Source organism: Polypterus senegalus, chromosome 1, assembly GCF_016835505.1.
Source record: "Polypterus senegalus isolate Bchr_013 chromosome 1, ASM1683550v1, whole genome shotgun sequence".
NCBI lineage: Eukaryota > Metazoa > Chordata > Cladistia > Polypteriformes > Polypteridae > Polypterus > Polypterus senegalus.
The window spans coordinates 113155832-113181184 of NC_053154.1; the positions used below are offsets into that span (position 1 = coordinate 113155832).

At 38.3% G+C, this 25353-nt stretch overlaps 1 protein-coding gene across 1 annotated transcript in view; it reads left to right on the top strand.

The window, feature by feature from the left end:
- The window catches only part of mlf1 (myeloid leukemia factor 1), a 33593-nt gene that overhangs the window by 6730 nt on the left and 1510 nt on the right, over positions 1–25353 (top strand). Inside the window, exons 3-6 of the mRNA XM_039756316.1 lie at positions 10614–10700; positions 11796–11924; positions 17160–17319; positions 18269–18410. Coding sequence (XP_039612250.1) covers positions 10614–10700; positions 11796–11924; positions 17160–17319; positions 18269–18410 — 518 coding nt within the window. The remainder of the gene's footprint in view (positions 1–10613; positions 10701–11795; positions 11925–17159; positions 17320–18268; positions 18411–25353) is intronic.

The following is a 25353-nucleotide window of genomic DNA, read 5'->3' on the forward strand; positions in this document are numbered from 1 at the left end:
GGTTTTATATAAAGAATAGCAAATGTCACTCATTCATACTTCATGTACATTTTGCTAGACTGTCAGCTGTGATCCTGATGAAAGAATATTAAACCACACTTTCTGTCTTGTGGACTGACTGCTTTATAACAGAAGGATAATGAAAGTTTGACTTGTACAAATTGTAAAGTCTTTCTTCTGCCTAAGAAATTTACTTCACCATTTGTGTTGTCTTTCTCTTTCATTTTAATTTTTTGTTGCTGTTAATTCTGTTAATGGTCTTGAGCAAGGCAGTGCACACTAAACAGGGTATATCAACAGTTGGCATGATGACAATGAACTTCAGGAGAATGTGAATGTCTAAGCAAAAGGCAGCTAAAGCTTGGCTATAATTGGAACCACGTTGGTCACAGTCCTGGCAAGTTAAAATGAATTTACCATATACTAATTGCTGTGTATAACTGCTTTAACATCTGTCACAAAATCATTGAATATTGATCTAAACAAATGCTTATTATATGGATACACTCTATTTGTAAATTAACTTTATAATATTTCGGATTCAGCGGGTTGGAAAATGGATGGATATTCACTCAGTCCTAACTATACAAATAATTGCATTTTGACTTCTGCTTAGCTAGGCAATAATCCCTTGCACCATTTGGTGTTCAGTTTTTTTATCAGATTGTTAATATTTTATAAACATAGGAGGCTAAAGTCTGACAAGTTCAAATTCAGTTGCCTCCCCAAATACTAAAATGTTTTAGAGGTGAAATGCATACACAAATAAATTCAAATCTTCAGCCCCATTGATATACATGGCAACCTAATTAAGCCATTATATAATTACCTTTATTTCTTTTACAAACACCTGGCTGGACAGGTGAGGATTTGGGTAAATGCTTGTTAAATAACAGAGGGTACTGTATATGGGATGTAATATTTTACTACTACTGGACTTACAGAAAGCTTTAATCAAAATGTTGTCATGAATCTGCGGGATATTATGCAGCTGACATTAATAATCTAGTTAAATAGTTTATGACGTTAAGTCAGTCAGCTTGGTGCTATAGCCAAAATAACATCTTACATTCATGATACATATTGAAGGGAATGAATTGGTATGCAGATAATGGCAAAAGTGTGAATAAAGCTAAATACAGCAACATAAAGGGAGTTACATAATATCTATGGAATCTAGCAGAGAGTGTGACTCCTAAAAAAGTTTGAAGTAATAGGACTCAATTAACAAGAGTCTGTTAATGTCCACAGCAAATTGGTTTTCTTGTATGAAAATGTTATCATCTCACTGCTGCATATGTTTCATAATGTAAATTAAATATCACTAGGTCAAAACTTGTCAGTAGTTTATAGACTGTTCTCTTGGCAAGAGTCTGACACCAAAATTCCTGAATGTGAGTTTTTCTCACCTCTTAGATGAAAAAAGTTTTACTACCACAGAGAACCAGAACATTTAATGTAAGGTATTATTAAGAAAGTTTGGCCATTGATTATTAAATGTCCACATATTCAAGACTACTTCTTTTTTGTGGTTAAATGTAGTATTTACCTACTTTAAGGTTATTTTGTTGGATTTTATTTTAAAGACCCGATTTATAAATACAGCATCTTTATCCTATTTTGAGGTAATTTCTATTATACCAGTTGCTTATTTCTAGATTTTTATTTATCAGTGGCAGAGTTATGTAAGAAGAGATCTAAACTTGTGCACCTTAAATTCTAATCTTAAGAGAATAGCTGGCTTTGCTTTGAAAGTCACAGAATCAAAGTTTAACCAGCTACAACGTGTTAAAACTACACCCACTCTCTGGCTATATTTGTATCCTGTCTAATTGCTTTCATCGAATGCCAGCCTTTACATGGAATGGTGACCTTTTTTCACAGAAGGAAGCTGAGAATCTAGAGTGGAGATGAACGATGTAAACCTGATAGATATAACAATTAAAATCTATCAATTCAACTTTGGAAAAACATTATAGTACAATCTGAAGTTTTTTTTTTTTTTTTTAAACAGTAAATGCAATAGCAGGTTTTTAAGTTACCAATATGACACTATCTTTGCCATTAAAATTACATTGTAGAAGCAATATTTCAGTTTTAGAATTAAAGACATAAAATGCCCTTATAGTGTTCAGGTGTTTTTATTCAAATATAGATATATTTTTCTTCCAATTAAACAATGAGTTAGCCAGTCCTGTAGTACATTTCTATGTAGCTTGTGTTGAGTGTGAATGTTTTCATGGAGTTTTCCGTGTATCCAGGGCAACAACATGAATACAGTCTGTTGCAAGATTTGGTGGAAGTATTTTTAGTTACAGCTTGTCCTCGTGAAATTGATACTTGTACAAGCTGTATACCCACATTCAGTTTACTTTCAGCCATCAGGTCATGTATACACAAAGAATTATTCTGGGTTTAAGAGAATCTGTGATAGGTACTTTATAATATATTTACCTGATATTTGCCTGATTTTGAAATATTTTGCTGTATGAATACTAAATATGCATTACTGTACCTTTAACTGCAATGGTAATATTGAAAGTCTGCCTTTCAACTAGATTTTCCTTGGTTTATTTATAACTAAATATTTATTATTGGTCCATGTTATGTTAATTTTGGCTGCTGTCATGATATTCTTAAAGTAACAAATTGTAACTGCAAGGCAAAAATATTGGTACACTTTCCTAACACTTCTTCTGAATTTACTTTAATCGCACTATACTAATCATAAATTATGTGACTTTATAACTTTATTTAATCAAATATACATAATTATTCCAAAAAAATATTCTATAAAAATCAATGTTGCAAATTTGTTTGTTTGATTACCCTCTTTATTTAAGTATTTCTTGCTTTCTACATATTTCAAAAATAATACACCAGGGAAGTGCTGCCAGTGTATGTTGGCTCAATTAATAGTTACTGAACCAAAAAATATGAAACTTTTCACAGGTATATAGATTCAAAAAATGTAAATACTTTTTAAAAAAAGCTTTAAGTTTGTAGAACTCCGCATGTTCAATGAATTGTAAACTGAAGCAACTTTTTGTAGTTAAGTCATATTTTTAATTATTTATTAATACTGGTTAGGACTTGAATTGCCAGGTACTTGTTATGATATTATCGTAATTCTTGTGTCACATACAATATTTTTATGTTTTGATTCATTCATTTTGTGATTCAATTTTTCAGTGATGTTTTACAGCTGACTTTAGATAAACTCACAAACTGTGCTAATTCTGTTCTCGGACATATGCCTGAGACATTTAAAGTTATGTACATGCTACCTTCTTTACAGATTTATCCACTTTAATGATGAGTCTTATACCTTGATTTAAGGGATGACACTGATGTGTCTATCTTTAAGATTGTCAGGTGGATCTGTTTCAAGTTCTGGGACCATACACCTAAAGGCTTTTACTTACAGTTTTGTGCATTTTTAGTACACCTGATTCTTGTGATTTTGCAGTTCATTCAAGACTTGTCTGGACTTCTTCTGAAGAATAACATTGTATATACTCATGGATAAGCCAATTATTTTAGGATCCAGCATAGACACAATTTTAATATTCCTGTATGGAAAATAACGATGGCAAGGGGAACTCTTCATTTTATACAATTGTATTTGAAGCATAATTCTCTCGCTGTAACTCATTTCCTAATTATTCGGGTAACAAAAGAGTTGTCATTCATTATGCGCCCAGATTGTCCCATTAACTGAATTTTCTTACTGTCACCAAAGCTAAAGACATAGTAATCAATGCTCTGATCAGGACCCAGATATTCAATTATGAAATCATGTAAAATTTGTAACACATCAGGAGTGCCTAAAAATTAATGGTTAAATGTATAGTTATCCATATTTTTTGTTTCATATAGTACACAAAATAAATACTTTCATTACATTTATGTGCATTTTCATATCAGTAACAGTGCGTCTGGTGCGTGCAAAATACATTTTCTAACATTATCCATGATACTTGTTCCATTAAATTTGATCATGGCAAGATCAAGAAGTTAGGGCCGGTTTATACTTCATGCTCGGAAAGCATACACATCATGGTGGCCATGCGTTCCCAGCATTCATTTGAAGAGTCCTCTAAGCACGACCTCAGAAATGAATGCAACGTGTGCACAAGTTGCTGTACCAGCAAACAGTTGGGGGGCGCAGTATAATAAAGTCAGAATGTGATGTCGGAGTCTCTGTTTACTGTCTACACGGCAAGTGACAGAAAGCTGCTTTACAGATCGTATAGGATGGATGTGCATGCTTTGATGTTTGATGACTGGTTGAATGTGGTGAAGCAAAATGATGGCATACAAATGCATTCGTGATGCTTTTATATTCAAGTGTCGCATTTTCCCCATCATAATGACATGATACATTTTAAAGACCTCGCATACCGTCTTTTTTTTTTTGGTACCTTCACAACAGCATCAGAATGTACGGCATATTTGAGCCACAGAGAGAAAAAAAAAGTTAGGGACACAGTGAAAAGATGTACTTTGTGATTAAAGTGGAAATTTCAGCTTAAATCTCGAAATGAGCAAGTAGACAACCTCCCAGAGGTAAACGCGACTACTAAGGAGGTACTGAGGGATTTGGAAATTGTAGAGGGAGAAGTGCTGCTCAGATTAAACAAGATGAAATCAAAGAAATCACCAGGATCAGATAATATTTATCCTCGTGTTCTTAAGGAGGCTAGTGAGTACATATATAAACCCTTGACACATATTTTTAGGAAGTCACTGTGCACTGGAGAGATTCCGAGGGACTGGAAAATGGCAAATATCATCCTATTATATAAAAAGTGTGACAGGGCAGATCCAAGCAACTATAGGCCAGTAAGCTTAACATGCATCACAGGAAAATTAATGGAAGGAATTGAAGATAAGATTGAGAAACACATGGCAAGGACAGGAGTTATTCTGAACAGTCAGCATGGGTTCAGAAGAGTGAGGTTGTGTTTTACTAACATGCTGGAATTCTAAGGCAACAAAAGGATATGATCAAAGTGGGGCTTATGATATTATTTATCTGTACTTTCAGAAAGCATTTGATAAGGTGCCACATGAGAGGTTGAGCATCACATTAAAAGAAGTGGGAGTTCAGGGTGATGTTTTTAGATGGGTACAGAATTGGCTCAGACACAGGAAGCAGAGGGTGATGGTACGAGGAAACTCATTCGAACTGGCCGATGTTAAGAGTGGTGTTCCACAGGGGTCAGTGCTAGAGCCGCTGCTTTTTTAAATATATATGAAAGTTTTGGATAGGAATATAAGTAGCAAACTGGTTAAGTTTGCAGATGATACCAAGATAGGTGGATTAGCAGATAATTTGGAATCTGTTATATCATTACAGAAGGACTTGGATAGCATACAGAATTGGGCAGATTTGTGGCAGATGAAATTTAATGTCAGTAAATGTAAAGTATTACACATAGGAAGTAAAAATGTTAGGTTTGAATACACAATGGGCGGTCAGAAAATCGAGAATACACCTTATGAGAAGGATTTAGGAGTCATAGTGGACTCTAAGCTATCAACTTCCCAACAGTGTTCAGAAGCCATTAAGAAGGCTAACAGAATGTTAGGATATATAGCACGATGTGTGGAGTACAAGTCCAAGGAGGTTATGCTTAACCTTTATAATGCACTGGTGAGGATACATATTGAGTACTGTGTGCAGTTTTGGCTAGAAAAGGTCCAGAGAAGAGCAACTAGGCTGATTCCAGGGCTACAGGGGATGAATTATGAGGAACGATTAAAAGAGCTGAGCCTATACAATTTAAGCAAAAGAAGATGAAGAGGTGACGTGATTGAAGTGTTTAAAATTATGAAGGGAATAAGTACAGTGGATCGAGACTTTTATTTTAAAATGAGTTCATCAAGAACACGGGGACACAGTTGGAAACTTGTTAAGAGTAAATTTCGCACAAACATTAGGAAGTTTTTCTTTACACAAAGAACGATAGACACTTGGAATAAGCTACCAAGTAGTGTGGCAGACAGTAAGACGTTAGAAACTTTCTAAACTTGACTCGATGTTTTCTTGGAAGAAATAAGTGGATAGGACTGGTAAGCTTTGTTGGGCTGAATGACCTGTTCTCGTCTAGAGTGTTCTAATGTTCTAATATAAGATGGAATGTGAACAGTGAGCAGAACTGATGATCCAACACAGGTATTTTTACTCAATAAAATAGGTTTTCTATTAGGCTTCCTGTTACTTTAAAAAATAATGAACTGATCCCATTTAAAATTTTCACATTTGCCTTATCCATGGGCAATGCATACCTCATGGTATTTTGTTTAAAAATTCAAGGATTGGCTTATCCACGAGTATATACCATATTTAAAATCTTTCAACAGCTGTGAAAACTAAAAAGCATTACTGTTGCAAATTTTGCTTCCTATTTTAATTTCTATTTAAAAAAAATGCTGTAAAAACAAAGGATTCATGTGGAATTTTAATAGCTAAATATTAAAGCAATATATTACTTCAATTTATTCCCAGGGTGAAATTTGGCTTTTTATAGAAGCTCTTTGAATGAATAAATATATGCACACTGTAAACGGCACTATATAGCGCCTGACCCGACACAGATTGGACACTGGAGGTACGTGTAAAATAAAATGCTTTTTTATTCTTCTTCAGCTGGAGGGCACGTCTTCCCCATAATCCCCCCAGCCACAACACAGTCCCAAGCACCAGTAACCACCAGTGCAGCACAATCACAAACACTCCTCCTTGGCACCACCACTCCTCCCTCACAACCTTGTCTTCCTCCACCCGACTCTGGCCGATGAGTGGTGGTCACTGGCTCCTTTTATAGGTCACCTGGAAGTGCTCCAGGTGTTTGATCACCAAGATCTGGCGGCACTTCCAGGTGTGATGAAGCTGCTGTCCATATGGGCTCAGGAGTCCCAAACAGAGCACCCCCTGGCGGTATGTGCGGGACCCAACAGGGCTGCCCCCAACTCCAATTCCCAGGGAGCCCTGTGGGAAACTGAGGCACTTCACCAGGCCAGGGGGGCGGCCATCTAGCGTCCTGGGGTAGGTATTGCACTGTCCAGGGCTACTTCCCCTGAATACAGTGTGCAGGGGCGTCCCGACTGGACATGGACGCCAGGCGCCTGTCACAATACATAGATACATGTATATGCACACACTATAGTCTGAACACACACTAGAATGACTTAAAAGAAAAAGAATTAAAAAGTAAGAAAAACTTCTGACTTGACAGTCCCAGGCACAATGAAGCATTATGCAGGTGTATTGACGTTAATATTCAGGAGACCTAGTAGCGTTCATTGACACACTTCTGCTGAATAATTTGTTGGCTGAAAGTCCTCAGTGTTAGTGCGTCAGAGAGGAGATGTGCAGTATCCAGGAGGTCCAGAGTGCCTCCCATAACTGAACTGAATTGATTCATTAAGCCTCTCTTGAAGTTATATTATTGACCAAGGACACCACCGTGTTGAAAACTGACACAACAGAATTGTAGAAGATGTGAAGGATGTCACTATCCATATTAAAGGAACACAGTCTCCCAAGAAAAAAAAACCCTGTTCTGCCCTTTTGTATATAATCTGTGTTGCATGACCTGTTCAAGGCTTACTTTTTAACTTCATTAAAGCAATTAGTTAATACCATATTTGAAATACATTTGGGTTTTATTGACATCTGCCCTGTTCAGCCCATAGATGGCTGGATTTACTGGTAAAGCCATTATCTGTAGTCTTGACTAAAGATGTGTGTGTATATTTAATATATAACATGTCTATATCTCCAAACTAAGCAAAATTTAGGAAATGTTGTGGCATTTAACAATGCGATTTGATTTATGATACTGGGTCTGTGATTCTATACCCTCGTGATATTTTAAACAAATTCTAAATTGAGAAAAGCTATGATTGAAAAGTTTTTGTTTAATATTATCTCAAAGGAGAAATTAATTTATGATTAATATACTTATAAAATACATTTTCATATAAGCATACAAACTTATTCACATTTTCAGGTAGCAACCTGAACACAAAAATAAAAAACACATTCATTTGGAAAGAGGTTGCTGGAGTTGACAGATATGTTTTGGCCAATGAGGAAAGCAGTGGATATTTCAGTACATTTTCTCTCCAGCATTTCAGCGGACAGGTAGTGCAAAAGGGGACTCTTTTTGGTACCTCTCAATTTCTTGCTTTATCCCACACATGGGTTGTGCCACAGACTCGGTGAAATACTCCAAGGAGAAATTTCACTGCCAAGATCTTGGGAGGCAATTATTCCAGCATTAATGTACTGTGCCTGTCAGCAGTTTTAACAAGCTCTTCTGCTCCATCTACTTCAGTGCCTTTACCCTCTTTACTTTCGTATGTTCCCAGTGTTTCTCAATCTTCAAATAGCAGAGGTTACAAGGCAAGTTTTTAAATATAAAAATAATGACTATTTGCAGTTATATTTTTAATATACAGTATGTGAAATCTTTGACAATTGTGGACCACCATGGGGCGTAACGCTCCCCAAACCCCAACACAGACAGGCTGATACACGTCTTGCCAAATTGCACACCTTTTATTAAAGTGGGGAAGTGTTGTTCTTTTGCCCCCCACTACACAGTACAAAGCTCCAAATAACACACAGTCCTTTCTTCTTCGTTCTTTCTTTCAGCCTCAACTCCTCCTCCAGGCTTCTTTTATGATGCACCCGAAGTGCTGAAGTTTTCCTTGACCTTGTTCCGGATGCATGTCCGAGTGTGGCAGAAGTGGTGCTCCAAAGGGTTCAGCTGTATCTGCAGCACCCTCTGGAGGCACCCACAGAGCCCATCAGGGTTGCTCCAAACTAAAACTCCTTGCTTACCCTGCAGGGACTCATGGTGTAGTAGCAGCCCAGGGGGCTGCCCTCTAGCATCTCGGGGAGGATACTGTCCTAAAGAGGTTCTCTTCCTTGGTCCTTCCACCCAGCCGGTGTTCCAGCCGTGTAATGCTCCTGGCCATCTGTCACAGTAGAGAGAAACAACTTGAAACTCGTCAGAAGTCATGAGATATCAAAAATGTAATATGTAACTAACAGTTCAATTCCATATCATTATGTGAACTGACAGTGTGCTTAGTGTCTCATAAGTTATTGTGAGTAGCGCTACTAGTATTTTACAAAATATAATTTTGACTTGAGAACAGGGCCCAAACATGTACACACAGGGATCTGTGCACTGCTGCTGCTCTGCTTTTCCTTTATTTTGTTGAAGACAGCATTCCTTTGGATAGGATCCAGATGTGGCAGAGTTTGAAATCTTGCATTCATCCCCAAAGTTCCACTGCCCTCTGTATCTGTCCATGAGGTCTTTCAGAATGGCCGTCTTTATGCTAACCATAGTGGTTGAATATACCCTTTGGTACAGTGCTTTGTTTATTCATGTTCTTCTGGGTATAGTGAAAGTTACATGGGGATATGTTCATTGTCTGGCATTGTGGTGACTGTATTTTCTTCATAAGTTTAAACAGTTGTATGATGTCCATCTCTAATGCTGGTACCATGTACCTCTGGGCTTGTAAGGGCTGTTTCTATCTTGGCTTACTGCTCGGTATAGGAAATGAGCATTTCCAGTGTTCTGTTTCATTTTTATGACGGGGACTAACTATCAGTGTATGTGATGGAAGGCCTGTAATTTTTGTCTGGTGGCAAACATAGCTGTGGTATTGGGGTACCAATGGAAATAAGTAACAATTCAGAGTATGAATTCTGATATAAGGGTTAAACCATGGGGCGGCACGTTGGCACAGTGGTAGCGCTGCTGCCTCACAGTTAGGAGACCCGGGTTCGCTTCCCGGGTCCTCCCTGTGTGGAGTTTGCATGTTCTCCCCGTGTCTGCATTGGCTTCCCCCGGGTGCTCCGGTTTCCTCCCATAGTCCAAAGACATGCAGGTTAGGTGCATTGGCGATTCTAAATTGTCCCTAGTGTGTGTGCCTTGTGGTGGGCTGGCGCCCTGCCCAGGGTTTGTTTCCTGCCTTTATTCCTGGCAAATAAATTCATCAGAGTTCCTTGGCCTTTAGGCATTTGCTTCTTTGCTGGTGGGACTTATACTGTAGTTGTCACTGTGATGGAGCTGTACATGGCTCATCACGTTAGTAATATTAGCTGTAACTTGTATTTAAACTCTCTTGACATGCTTGCATATGGTCTTTGTCTTTTTAACTATTTTCTTGCTGTTTTCTTTATTTAACAGATAATTCAAAAACCTGTGACACAGTAGACTGACAAGACATCAAGCCATCCTAAATTTCAACTTCAGCTGACCATTCTTGTTTTGGCTACTGCGCACTTAGTTACACACAACTTGATAGGCTTGCATTAACAAATCTAATGTTATTTCACCCTTTTGAGTATTTTAGTACAGTTTAAACAAATAGAATACACATTATCACAATACATGTTTATATATTTACATATCCAAAAACAATATAGTGTTTTTGAATTGTAAAATTTTGTGACATGAAATATCATTAAAGTTTACATCCACAGTTTACATAGTAATAGAGCATTTCTCAATTAAAACTTTTTTAAAACATATCTTTTATTGTTTGAAACATAATTAAGCAAGTGCCTGTTTTTTCAGGTTTTTGATAGACGAAATCCTTTTGGCCAGATGGATGATATGATGTCAAATATGAGGAGTATGTTTACAGATCTGCATAGAAACACTGTAAGTATTTATTTTACCTTGGTGTTCTTCCACATCTTGAATATGGAATCATTAATTGTATCATCGAGAAATCAAGAAATAAACAAGTTAACAATATATTCCTTAAAATGTGTCTAACATCTTGTTTACATCAGCTAATTTTCATTGTAATTGTTTATTGGTTTAAATTGGATATAATTGTGTTTTCTACATTTTATTATGCACAGTGATAACAAATCATTTAAAAAATAATTTATCTGACCCAGTGTTATGTAATTGAAAATGGAATTTATTCTAAATAGCTAAATGATATTGGCCAGTTATACATTGCTTTGCATACATTGCATATTTTGTTGGTAATTCATTTACATTTCAATTTTTAAGAATGTTGTCTTTATCATGTGATCAAGTATGTATATTATAGATAACCAGAAAAAAAATTGCCAGCTTTCACTGGATATATTGTAAAATGTAGTATTTCTGTTATCAGTGAGGAAGATATATAAATTAAAAATTGACAGTAAATTTTGTTTTGAAAAAAAAAAAAAAAGTTAATTTGTGAAATTCAACTAAACTAAAAATGTTTATAAATTGTATTGTTTGTCCAGTCAGACATGAAATACATAACTTAATCATTAAAGCACAAAGACCTCACCTTACCAAAGTACTTTTAAAACCATGATTTGTTAGCCAAGTGCACGCACATGTTCACACATACATATCCAAACTCATATTCAAGTAAACAACTGTAAAGAACAGTCATCAGTTATCCTTTATCAAAGTTCTGGTGTATGTTGTTGTAACTTTATGCACTAAATATTGGAAAACATAACTTCTAATTTGCTGTCATTACTTACAACATTAAAGAACACTGTTGTTGGTGTGATTGTGGCTATAATTGGATAGGTGCAGTGTCGTAAGGCTTTTTTCTGTACTGCCGAGTCTTCTTGAATATAAATATCACAAAAGAATGGAAACTTTCAAAGTTATTATCACGGATATACACAACATTTTAAACATAATGCATTTATTCCTAGAGATCATAAGTAATGTATATTGATTATCGTATTTCTGATGATCTTCTGTGATTTTAATTTTTACTTTTTAAATAATTAGGAAAATTTCTCATCGGAACCTAATAGTCATTCATTCACATCGTCTTCAGTAATGACATACTCTAAAGTGGGGGACAAACCTGCAAAAGTCTTCCAAGCCTCAAGTCAGATGCGACAAGCTCCTGGAGGGGTATGTGTTTTTCTGTTTTTATTTTTTTAAGGAAAACATTGCAAATATGTAACAGTAATATTTCATCATCTGAAAGAAATTTTAAAAAATAGCATTATTCATTTTTCAATACATGTCAAATATGCAGGAAAATTTGTCAATTTGATCTTTTTCCTTATTTTGGTTTACTTTAACGTTGTAATAGTAAAGCTGGATATTTACTCCTTTATCCTAATTTTGTAATGTGTGTGTAATGTGTAAACATACATCAAATGCTTTTGAAAAAGTACCTTTTTTAACTATTAAACATATTTATATGCATTAGTCTTTTAGTTATTTAGGGTCTGAATTAGTGAAAGTCTGAAACAGAACATTTCATTTTCTGCAAAAATAGAAACACTAAAGAAGGATAAGGGCTTGCTTTCAGAAAGAATAATGTGTTGACAGTTTAACATCCTGTGATGGACTGCCTTCCCATGGAGTGTTGTTCCTTGCCTTACACCTGATTTTGTTGCAAAAGGTTTCCAGTTTCCTTTGACCTTCTAATTAAAAAAAAAAAAAAAAAATTGGTTTGGAAAATTGATAGCAAGCTGAAAACTATGTCCCCAAGTTTTGGCTTGTGACAAAAGACAAAGATACACTATTGGTTGAAAAAATCTATTTTGCCGAAAGAAAAGTCAGGTTAAATTTAAAAATTATATTTATTTTAGTCCTAAATTAAAGTCTAAATTTATTTGTTGTTATAGTAAACACATGTGAAATTGGTTTGAATTAATGTAAGCAATTTTCATATTTTGTAATGTCAGTCAGTCATTATTCAACCCGCTATATCCTAACACAAGGTCACGGGGGTCTGCTGGAGCCAATCCCAGCCAGCTCAGGGAGCAAAGCAGAAACAAATCCTGGGCAGTTTGCCAGCCCACCGCAGGGCACACACACCCCAAGCACACACTAGTGACAGTTTTTTAGGATTATAAATGCACCTAACCTGCATGTCTTTGGACTGTGGGAGGAAACCCACACAGACACGGGGAGAACATGCAAACTCCACACAGCAGCGCTACCACTGTGCTGCCGTGCCGCCCATTTTGTAATGTGAATTATATAATTTGAACAGTGTCAAAAACTCTAGTATTGATGTAAATTAGCAAAATACATTAATAAATGGGTTTAAATACCATAATGGATACTTTTTTTTTTTGTTACCAATTTTATACTCCAGAATTACTTAATCATGAAAAGGGTAGTTGTTTTAATCATTAGTTTAATAAACAACAATCTACAAGTGTCATTTCCTTCCATGTCAGTAGATGTAATTATAAAGACAATATTCTGGCATTTAAGTTTTAAAGGGAAAAAAAATTAAGTGACTACTATATTATCAATGGAGGGGCACAACCAATGCACCTGGCAGGAGTGATATACTTGGTGTAACTTAACACAGATTAGTTTAAAAATGTTCTTGATGGTACATTTAAAACTAACTAGCCAACCCGCAGTGTACCATACGCCACATAATCAGGCCGGTTTTTTAATAATTTTTAAGCACAGGGAGAAAATTAACATTTGAAAAATCGGTAATGTAATAAATCAGCAAGAAAAGCAACATTGTAATAATGCAACGGAACGAACCAACACACAATCGTCCATGCGGCGCTCAGGCGTGGAGGGTGGAACGGGAGGAGAGGAAAAGGACGTCCACTCGCTCCCTCCGTCATGCTAGTCTGCTGATTTCTCGTCCAGTATGCACTGCCTGCTCATGTGCCCATCTCCAACTCGTCACTCGAGTCGTTGTCATCTTTGCACAGTCCAGATGCACCTGTGACTCACGTAGATTTTTTATTGCTCTGTGCGGTTTTGGCTGCCTTTCTATATATAATCCACCAAGACACCCGACCACGGTAGCAGCGAGGTGGGAGGGGGGTGTGTACAAAGTGCAGGAGCATCTAAGAAGATGCATGTTTGTTGTGGATGCGAATTGCTGTGTGTAGCGTGTAAAACAGTTTGCTATGGTGCACGCGGTCGTGCGTTGTAACCGAAAACTCGTTTTTTAAAGACTGCTCACTTCATTGTGTATACGACTGTAGGTGAATGAAAAGATGCAACTCTGGAGAGGGCAACATACAATACAGCGTTTTACACGCTGCATACAGCGATTCACATTCACGACAAATTGTTTTACACGCTGCATACAGCGATTTACATCCGTGACAAACATGCCTCTTCTTAGATAGTCCTGTCACATCCACCCTCGTTCTCGAAGCATACACACTACCTGGTCATGTGGTGCCTCTGTGTGAACCGATCAGGCACAGTGAAGGTCCGCTGCCGAGAGAGCGCCTGCATTGGTGAAGCAGGTGAGACGGCAATGAAACAGAGGCACAGGGCTTATTGGTTTTTAAAGACTGCCTCCTTCATTGGGTTTTAACCAATGCACGGAACGGACCAACACACAATCGTCCGTGCGGCGCTCAGGCACGGAGGGTGGAACAGGAGGAGAGGAGAAGGACATCCACTCCGCTCCCTCCGTCATGCTAGTCTGCTGATTTCTCGTCCAGTATGCACTGCCTGCTCATGTGCCCACCTCCAATTCGTCACTCGAGTCGTTGTCGTCTTTGTACAGTCCAGATTCACCTGTGACTCACATATACTGTATAATCCACCAAGACACCCGACCATGGTGGTAGCGAGGTGGGAGGGGGGTGTGTACAAAGTGCAGGAGCATCTAAGAAGACGCATGTTTGTCGCTGATATAAATTGCTGTATGTAGCATGTAAAACAGTTTGCTATGGTGCACGCGGTCGTGCGTCGTAACCGAAAACTCATTTATTAAAGACTGCTCACTTCATTGTGTTTTACCTCTGTTGTAAAGAAATGTTTTATGGATCCCATGGGATACCCCTTGCAAACAGTTTTACACGCTGCATATCGCAATTCACCTCCACAAGAAACATGCCTCTATGAACAGTCAACGTGGGTCGGAGCTACATGTGACCTCTACGACAGACGAATATAAATGACACCGGTTTTTCTGTGTCGTCGCGTCCGACTTGGTGGGCGTGGCTCTGTGAGTTGTCGTCTTATCCAATGGTCTTGGAGTTGTTGGCCGTGGCTCCTTCCTGCGTGTGCCATAGGTGTCTCACTTGTCTGCAGCTTAATGAATCCACGCCCCTTCCGACGTGCTTTCCATGGTTGTCTTGCCTTAGTGAATTATTTATATATATATATATATATATATATATATATATATATATATATATATATATATATATATATATAGATATTCTTCATTCTTCAGTAGGTTTTTGCACTGAATGTCGAATTATCATTGTTTAAATTACTCTGTATGCTGAGAGATGTATATCAATAGGTTGGCTTATTAACATTAATTAATTCATACATTTTTTTTTTTTTTTCTAAGACTACATTATCTCAGATTTTATGATTAAGCAGAGCACACCAACAAGCAGATGATAGGCAACTTAATTTGGATGACCTATAATTTGTTTATTTTTTTTTTGTTCATTTATTTTTTCATTTTATTGTAATCACACAACATTCCATACAAATAGATCAATTTTAACAAAAATGGAATTGAAAACAAATCAACCCCTACCCCAAAGAAAGAGAGCATGGCAAGCAGAGTAAAACGTAACGCTAGTGAAAGTAAGTAAATAGATTAATTAATAACTGAATAATGATAAATGGATAAGAAAAAGAAATGGGGAGAGAATCTGCTTCCTTAGTGCTTTAAAAGCTTATTCTAAAATGTTGTTGATTAAATCCTGGTTTTGAAAAAGTTCTGCACAGATCATCTAAGTGAGAATTAGATTTTTTCCAATTTCAAATAGTATATAACATCAGTTACCCAATGACTTAAAAGTGGAGAGTTAGGATTCTTCAATTGAGCAAGATAAGTCAACGTGCAGTAAAGGCAATCCCAGTTTGTTTGTCCTTCTCCACTTTAAGCCCATCTGGGAGTACACCAAACACAGCTGTTAATGGGTTAGGTGGGATTGTGACACCAAGTCTGTCTGAAAGGCATTTAAAAAGTTTGGTCCAGAATGATGTTAATTTGGTATAGGCCCAAAACATGTGACCTAGTGAGGCTGGAACTTGATTGCAGTGTTCACAGGTTGGATCTTGCCCAGGAAACATATTGGACAATTTTAAACGAGACAGATGTGCTCGATATATAATTTTGAGTTGAATAATTGTATTTCATTTGCACATATGGAGCGTGATTGAATTCTCTGCATTGTTACCTTCCACTTTTTTTCTGAGATATTGAGTAAGAGATCCTTTTCCCACTGTCCTCTTGGATCTTTGAAAGGGAGGGACTGTAAAATGGTTTTATATATTACAGAAATACTGTCTGAGTCCTATAATTTGTTTTTAGAAGTATCAAATAATTCTAAAATTGAATAGCCCATCGTCAAGATCTCTGGTTCAGGTTTAAATATTATACCCACTTTTATTTATTTATTTATTTATTTATGTATGTATTTATTTAACATATAGTACCATTTTATTAGCGGTAAAGTTAACTGTTATATGTAAAACTTGGTTGTCTTTTTATAGTCTTTTTTTTATATACATGTGGCCTTTTAGAAATGTTGCGCAGTGCAGGCGTGCAGTACTTTAGCTGACTGAGATCATTGGGGAACAGCAGACAAATTTGTGTTGGTCAAGATAAAGAAAAAATGATTAGCTATTGTCTTCAGTTTTACAGTTAGAGTTTTGAAAGTAAAGGAAGTTCGCACAGTGATGAGAAAGTAGATAGATAGAGACACTGGTTTTCTGGACAGGAGTTTATGCAATATTTGTTGTAGTTATACGGTACACAGTTTAATGTAGGTATATCATTTCACCTGATCCTAACAATTATGAATGTGTGCTTTTCAGTTTAGTGTTAAATTTGGTAAAGTGACATAGCTGATCGCTAAAATGAGACAGCAAGAGCAAACAATGGTGCAGTGAAAATATTCATTATTATTAAATATTATTATTATTATTAAATCCAGAAGAGCAAAAATGTTTACCAAGTTTATGATACTTTAATTCTATCTCTGTTGGCCTGTCCAGTGCTTTTGGTTTCCCCCATGAAGCCCATGCATAATTTAGATTAAGCTGATTTAGAAAATGATGGGTTATGCTGTCTATGAATATAATTTCATTCTGTAGACATTAATACAGTAGCTAATCCCCTAATTTAAATATTGATTTGAAATGATTGTTTTGTTCTTTGTTTTGTAGATCAAGGAGACAAGACGGGCAGTTAAAGATTCTGAGAGTGGAATTGAGAAGATGGCTATTGGGCACCATATTCATGATCGGGCTCACATCATTGAACAATCACAAAACAAAAAAACTGGGAACCGGGAAGTTAACCAAGAATTCGTCAATTTAGATGAAAGTATGTTTTTAATGTCTACAGGTTTTTTCTGTGTAAACAGAATGTACTTTTGTGAACTGACATAAATTTACTATTAATTTCATTGCCAAAGTCACATCTGCCAGTAGTGGAACACTAGTCCGACACCTAAGCTGCAGCAAAACTAGTCATTTGCCAAAGCGAATAATGTTTTATTTTATATTCCTGTCATTTTTGACTGGTATTACCTTTATCGACCAAGTCGTTCGGTATAGAACAAGTTACACTTCCTGTGGTGATATAAAATAGAAGTTTTGTTTTGTTTGTATTACCTTAAAAGTGAAAACAGAATATATTTTGCAATCTATATATTTTTAATGTGGGTGGTGCAATGGTAGCACTGCTGCCTTTTAGTAAGAAGACCACAGTTCATGTCCTGGGTCCACCATTGGTGGAGTTTCCATTTTTCTCCCCATGTCTGTGTGGGTTTTCTCCATGTGCTCTGGTTTTCTTCCACTGTCCAAAGTCATGCAGGTTAGGCGAATTGTCGATGCTAATTGGGCCTAGTGTGAATTTGTTGTGTGGGCACCCTGTCCAGGGTTGGTTCCTGCCTTGTGCCCTATGCTAGCTGGGACAGGCAGCAATCCCTGCCCTAACACAGAAGCTCTGATCTGGACTAAGTGGGTTAGACAATGACATTACATTTATTTAATCTAACAAACAAGGTGTGGTTTGTTGGATTGTTTTGATTCTGCCTTCCAAGTTTTTATTGTGTCCACATGTACAGTATTTATTTTTTACTTTCTATAAAGTTGTGTATAATGCTGTCATGTTTACAATGGCAGATTTAAGTACTGAAATTCTTATTAAAACCTTATATAAATATTCTGACAGCATTACACCATGTAAAGAATTTTTCATGTCAGCCAGGAATATATAGCTGAGATGTTCACAAAGTAAATAAATCATATGCACAAATCTCTTCATACAGCTGATGCCCAGACTTTTGATGATGAGTGGCAGAGGGAGATTTTTAAATTCATGCCATCTAAACCTCGGTCGCAGCTGGAGGCCCCCAAAGCACGGAAGGTTCAGAGAGCTGCTATTGCCAGTACTGAAGATGAGTCAAGAAGGTAAAATACACCATGTTGTTTAACAAAAGACCTATCTCAGTTCATCAGTAGCACACCAAACTCTACTGATTGATTTTCTGGACATTACTGTATTTAAAAAAAAATTATCTCTTGACTTTTAATGTAGTGTACTTCCCAGAAATACTTTTTAACAACTCCAAGATCATTTGTGGCATTTTAAAAATAAAAAATCATTAGGTGTGTTACTAACTGTAGCACTTTCTCATTTTTTTTCATATTTGTGCGCAGTGTTTCATTCATGAATTTCACCAATCAAAGATAAATTAACTGGTGCTTGTAGGAGTAAGTTGGGGTTTGGCTTAAAAAAGCATGGGGAATTATTTTTTATACAGTTAAATGAATTTTAATGGTAGAAAATACAAAAGTTGATAAGAACATCAGCAAAATCATTTTAAAGGCATTTACTTGGCAATTAATTTTTAACTGTTACTGTTATTGATGACAGTGTGTAAATCGTTTGGTCTTTTTTAAGGCATAGAGAGGGTTCTGTTCTGTGATTTGTTTGCTTATTGTTGATGCTTTTCCAGTTTGTTTCCACAACGTGTGTAGTTTCTTTTTGTAGATTCCTGAATAGATGAAAATGTTTAAAAACTAAAGCACTGTATATTTTTCATGCCCTCTCCCAAGTGCTATTCTAAATCCATGCAGATCCTACACTTGCACAGATTCTGTCCTTCTCTAGCACTTGTTGTTTGAGCATTGTATACCTTGCATCTTGTTCGTTCACTGTGTTATTGTTATGTACAGTTTGTATGTGTGTGCGCGAGAGAGAGAGAATAAATTTATATTTTCTGTACTTGCAGAGCTTGAAATTCATTTTTGAAACTGGGGCAGGAGGGGATTCCTTCCTTAAATTTAACACAAAGGGGGATTTCAGACTGTTGGGGTGAAAAAGTGTGTTGGGGGTAGTTGTTTAGAATTGTACAGTTTAAGAAGCACTTTGATTTTAACATTTCAAACAGTTTTTTATTACTATTTATTCTGATGTTTGAGTACTTTATAAAATAGTAGATAAAATTATGTGTCTGAAGAAGAAACGCTACTCTTTCTCCGCTACATTGGGCAACACTCGACTCGTTACTTTTTTCCATTTGTACATTACACTATATTTTTTTATCAATGAGAAGTCACCAGTGGATCTACTGCATGACTGTTTCACCAATCAGATGTAGCAACGATAATCACATGACTCTGTTTCACCAATCAGATGTAGCCGTGCAATCACATGACCACACAAACTTCCTGCGTCTGCAGCCTGTGAGAGACTTTTTAGTCATGCAGTGCTCCTGTTCACTGCTAAACCGTCATAGCTTCACTACAAGAACCTTGAGAAGCTTAACCATCACTTCACTGAGTGAAGAACAAGCACGTTTTAACCAAACATGCACAGACAGTCATGGTGAGACTTCTTGTACAGGCACAAGCTGCCTTGTTCTAATGTTATTTTCTATCAGCTGTGTTATTTGGAGGGCAAATGTGTGACGATGCCGGTACCCTACAAACTCCCTTTTCACACATGGGGGAGTCTGCTGAACCCACACAGTTAATAGTTATGACCGAGATGAACTTGCATAGGAGGATAATTCATGATGAGGCCAGAGAATGGTGGAAAAAGTGCTCAAGTGCTTTTTTTAAAAACCAGTCAAAACAAAAGTAAAATCAACAAAAGTGTCAATGGTGCAGTGTTCTAAAAAACAGTACTGTACATATATAAATCCATAAAAGTCATTGTGAAAAGTAACGATAAAAAAATCAATAAATAAATCTGTTAAAAATCCAAGGTTAAAATGCAGACTAACTTCTGATCTCAGCACACCTCCTTCTCATTCTCCTGGCTTAACCATTGCTCACATAGCCAGCGGAGACTCAGCAGCCACGAGCTCCTTTCGGCCGACTTCCATCTTAGCTCTTTTCTTTTCTCCTTTTCTTTGATTCCCCCTTCTTTTTTTTGTGCTGACCCATATATATACATTCCCGCCTCCGTGGGCCTTAATCACATGGCACAGGAAGCCAATGAAACAATTGAGAGCGACTCGCTCCAACTACCTCATTAACTCCCTGCGGTGGTGCAGTTGTGCCCACGGAAAGTGACACAGCTTTTTTTTTTTTTTAAACCGCAGACCCGCTACACCACAAAATGAATATACAGTATTATACTGTCAGTGTACAGTATATCCTGTCACTTTAAGTAGTTTGTACTGTTCAAGCATACATGTTACCTACTCTAGGTATTGGCTTCAAAAGCTTTGTTGTGAAAAACTGAGATTTTGAACTTTGTTATTTGTGCATCTCTATTTTGTAAAAATGTTATTTATTTTTACTCATTTTTTTATTTTATTATTTGGAAATACCAGAATTTGCACATTAGTTTATATTATTGTCTGTTTTATTACATTTCTACAAAATAAATCATTTATTATGCTCAAACAGTTACTCAGTACTTGAGTAGTCTTTTCACCAAATACTTTTTCACTCTTACTTGAGTAATTTTTTGGATCACTACATTTTACTTCTACTTGAGTAATATTATTTTGAAGTAACACTACTCTTACTTGAGTACAATTTTTAGCTACTCTGCCCCCCCTCTGTGTGCATGTATGTATATGTGTGTGTGTATGTATGTATATGTATCCAATCCCGTGCCTGTCAGCGGACGAGACATCCGGCCCGCGGCCATTTTGACTCTTTCTTCCCCAGTGCGGCGGCTCTTCAGGTTGCAGCGTCTCCCTCGCAGCAGCTCTCCCAGTTGCTGCTGCGTTAACGAGGCGCCGCGGTTCGACAGGCGCCTGCCACCGACAAGGATCCGGGCCGCCCCTGCCTGTTGAAGAAAAAACAGACGCGGACCCACAGGCCCTTTTGCCAGCAAGCAGGAAACTTACCTCCCGGGTCCTGTCTGTCCGGGGAAACGTCCCCGGCATAGCCTCGCTAGGTGGCCTGCCGTCCCAGGCGCCTTCTGCGGGAGCCCGCTGCACTCCAGCAACACCCATTATCCTTCCTCCGCACCTGGGAAGCTCGGCCATAATGCGGACCGGCGGCGGTCTGTGGGGTGAACCAATTCCGCGGGATTGTGCACGCGCCGCTCCCGCGGCGAGTGTATGGGGTCCGCTGCTGCGCCGGGCCGTCCACAGAATTATGTTTTTGTAAAGCAGGTCCCCGTCTTGTACCAAACGGACCATCCGCACAACTACGCCACTGTGAACTGGGACCCGGACACAGGCAGACGGACAACATAGTTCCACCACACACTATTTATTTACAAATATTATATACAATAATTACGTGCACTCACACCCCAGTGCCTCTTGCACCGATTCCCCAAAGTCCAGGCCTCTCAATCACTGTGCCTGCCTCTCTCTCTCTCTCTCTCTCTCTCTCTCTCTCTCTCTCTCTCTTTGACCGCCTCCCGTCCTCTCTCCAGCTCTGTCCTCTTCCACCCGACATCCACTGCTGACTGCAGGGAGGCGGCCCCTTAAATGGGAACCCGGATGGGCTCCAGCTGCTTCCCGGCAATCAGTGCCGGCTGCGCACCCGGAAGCCGTCCGGGTGTCCCCTGTCGTCTTCCCCCCAGCACTTCCTGGTGTGGCGGAAGTGCTGAGCTCCAGGGTTCCTCAGGCGCCAGGGCACTGCCTGCCGGTGGCCACGGGCCCCTACAGGGTTAGGCTTCCAAGCCCCCTACCCGTGACCCCCAATACAACCAGGGCGATCGCCCCCTTGCGGTTTGGAGGAGGCACAAGCCCTCCTCTGGTCCTCCTGGGCATCCCGGCCAGGGACCACAATGTGTGTGTGTGTGTGTGTGTGTGTATATATATGTATGTATGTATGTATGTGTATATATATATATATATATGTATATGTATGTATGTATGTGTTGTGAACGCTGGCCCCGGCACAGACAGACGGACGACATATTTTCACCCAACACACTTTTATTTACAATATTTACAAGTTCCATAAGTCACGTGCACTCACACAACCCCAGTGCCCCTGGCACTGAATCCCCCAAAGTCCAGGGCCCACAGTCTCTGTGCCTTTGTTCCTGGCCGCCTCCTGTCCTCTCTCCAGCTCCGTCAATACTGCCTCATGACTGGAGGGAGGCGTCCCCTTTTATGGGAACCCGGATGGACTCCAGCTGCCTGTGTGGCGGAAGTGCCGGCTGCGCACCTGGAAGCCGTCCGTGTGTCCCCTTTCGTCTTCCCCCGGCACTTCCTCATATTTACACTTACATATTACATTCACTTACATATATACATATATATATATGTATGTATATATATATATATATATATATATATATATATATATATATATATGTATATATATATATATATATATATATATATATATATATATATATATATATATATACACATAATATATATATATATATGTATGCAGTACATGCTCACTACAATGCAGCTGCTTATCAACCCATTTAAAGGACAAAAGACGCTGACGGAGAGATGGGAAGCTTTTTAAGGTGGGACGGATCTGCAAGTTTTTTCGTAGGCTGTGGTAATTCTAGTGTTAAGTGAATCATAATTCCATTGTTCTCGTTCAAAGGAGGCCAGAGCTTGTTTGAACTGAAAATGTAAACGAGAGGGTCAGGGCCAACCTCAGTGGGAGTGGTTTCACCCTGAGATGCCACTGTGTTTGTTGAGGATGCTTTAATGTCTAAGCTTTGTGACCACGTGTTCTCTCTCTGCTGGCTGTGTCAATGGCGTGGAGGCAGTCTGCGATGTCTATTACTGGGCCATGAAGTTATTTGGGAGTTGATTGTGTTTTACTGCTTTTACTGTTAGACTAGTCATTATCATCAGAAAAGGGGGTTTTTCGGTGTACCACCACCGTAATTTCCCCTAACAAGCCCTCATAATTGATGAAACATGACGCGCAATGTACTGGCAGATTTCTTTGTGAATACAGGTTAGATTGGCCTTACCATTCAACCACTATCATGGCAAAACAAATCAGCAGATAACAATAGAGATGTTGCTACTGGAATCTATTAAAGCTATCACTCTATGCCCCTTAATAAGCACTACTCCTATACAAGGAAAAGAAAGTGGGTTAGCAAGTGCACAGCTGCAGTCTAGTGGCTTGCTGGGTAGAAGGGCAGCTGGGAATGGTATTCCCCACCTCCCCACACTTGCAGTGGTGTTGGGGTGTGGGAATCATGTGCTTGTCCTTAGCCTTTGGCGCATTCTCTGTTCTGTGGTGGTTGGGCTTTTGAATAGCAACGCACCCTGTCCGGGATTGGTGAGTGTACTGTTCTGCTCTCTTGGATTGTGAAGTAGCAATGTGATGGTCTACGGTGTCTGTGAGAGCCTCTATGTTTTTAAAAGGCTGCCTCTGAACCGGCTGGGCAAGATAATCTGGGAGGGTGTTTATTAGCAAATTGCAGGTGACCTGCTGTACTTCCTGTTGGGCATCATTCACATCTGGCCTTAACCAGCGCCCATCCTTGCCCCATAAGTCAAACACCTGGGTGCACATTGGCCGCTCCAGGTCAAACCACCACTCGTGGCTTATTCTCGCCTACTGGTCCAGGGAGATGGCATATCTTTTTAGGATCTGTGTCTTTAGCAGGTCATAGTTAGTGGCATTCTCCTCTGAGAGATCTTAATAAGTCCTATGCCTTCAGGAATGGCGCTATTATGTTAGCCCATTCCACATTCTCCCAATGGTGCCTAGTGGAATCAGAAAATAAGACTATATCATCATTCTCTTGTAAAGGTAACGATATCTGGGACAGAATTTGCGCCTTGTCAGCAACATGTGGTTGCAATCGTGCCTCATGCTTCCTTTGGAGGTGCAAGTGGACATATTGGCCTTATAAATAGGAGTTGTCATTGTGGTTTGAACTGGCAATATGCATACATTAACTACAGGGAATGGGGAAATGCTGGTGCAGAGTACCACTGTGTCACTACCCCATTTCAAGCACTTAATTTGCATGACCTACTGGTATAAAAACTAATCTTGTCCATAAAGATTAAAAATTAGAGGAATTATTACCTTTCTCCTTCTCCTGGTATAAAATTAATTCTGTCAGGTAGTCCAAATTATGTATGGAAGTTTAACCTAGGGAAGCACAAGCCCCATGCCCTTGACTCCTGCTGCACATTTGTGCTGTGCTGAACAGCTGGTTGGCATATTCCACAGCTGCGTGTTCTGGTCAAGAGAAATGCCAACAGGAAGGTGACATCCTATTCATATGACCTTAGCACGATGTAAACAAACAAAAAATCAATTCCTAAGTAACACATTTTCCATTATTATAAAATAGTGATTTAAAAAAATATGTTGACTATTCTTACAACAGGATAGAGAAATTCACATATTAAAGTTTAGAATTTGTAGGATTTACTAACTTTTGTGCTGGGTTTCTTGTCATTATGTGAAATCCTGCACCAGATTTCAAGTCCTGACATGTATTTTAAATATTCTGTGTTTTATTCTATGTATGTCTGTTCCAGGTCATTTAACAAATCCAATCTAAAAAAAATGTTATGTTGTTTATAACGTATATTAAGTAGTTAGGCTACAACGGTTGTGTCTATACCAAACATGTACAAATAATTTTTCTTGTCATTATTCCCTGAACAATTAAGTAAAACTATTTACTTAGCCTTAGCATTGTATTAGGTAATACAGTGGTACCTCGGTATACGTCTGCTTTGGAATAAGTCCAACTTGATATACATCCTGTTTGGACGCGAAAAAGTTTGCTTGGTATACAACCTTTTTTTGGAATACGGCTCGCGTGCTAGAACACCGCGTGCTACCCTTGTTTATTTCTCTCGAGACAAAGCCATAACTGCCCGTGAACGTCTGTACGCCAGTTGCTAGCATTCAGTGAACAATCCGCGCTATAACTCTGTGAATTTTCACATGATTTTGTGTTTTTTTCATGTAAATTTGA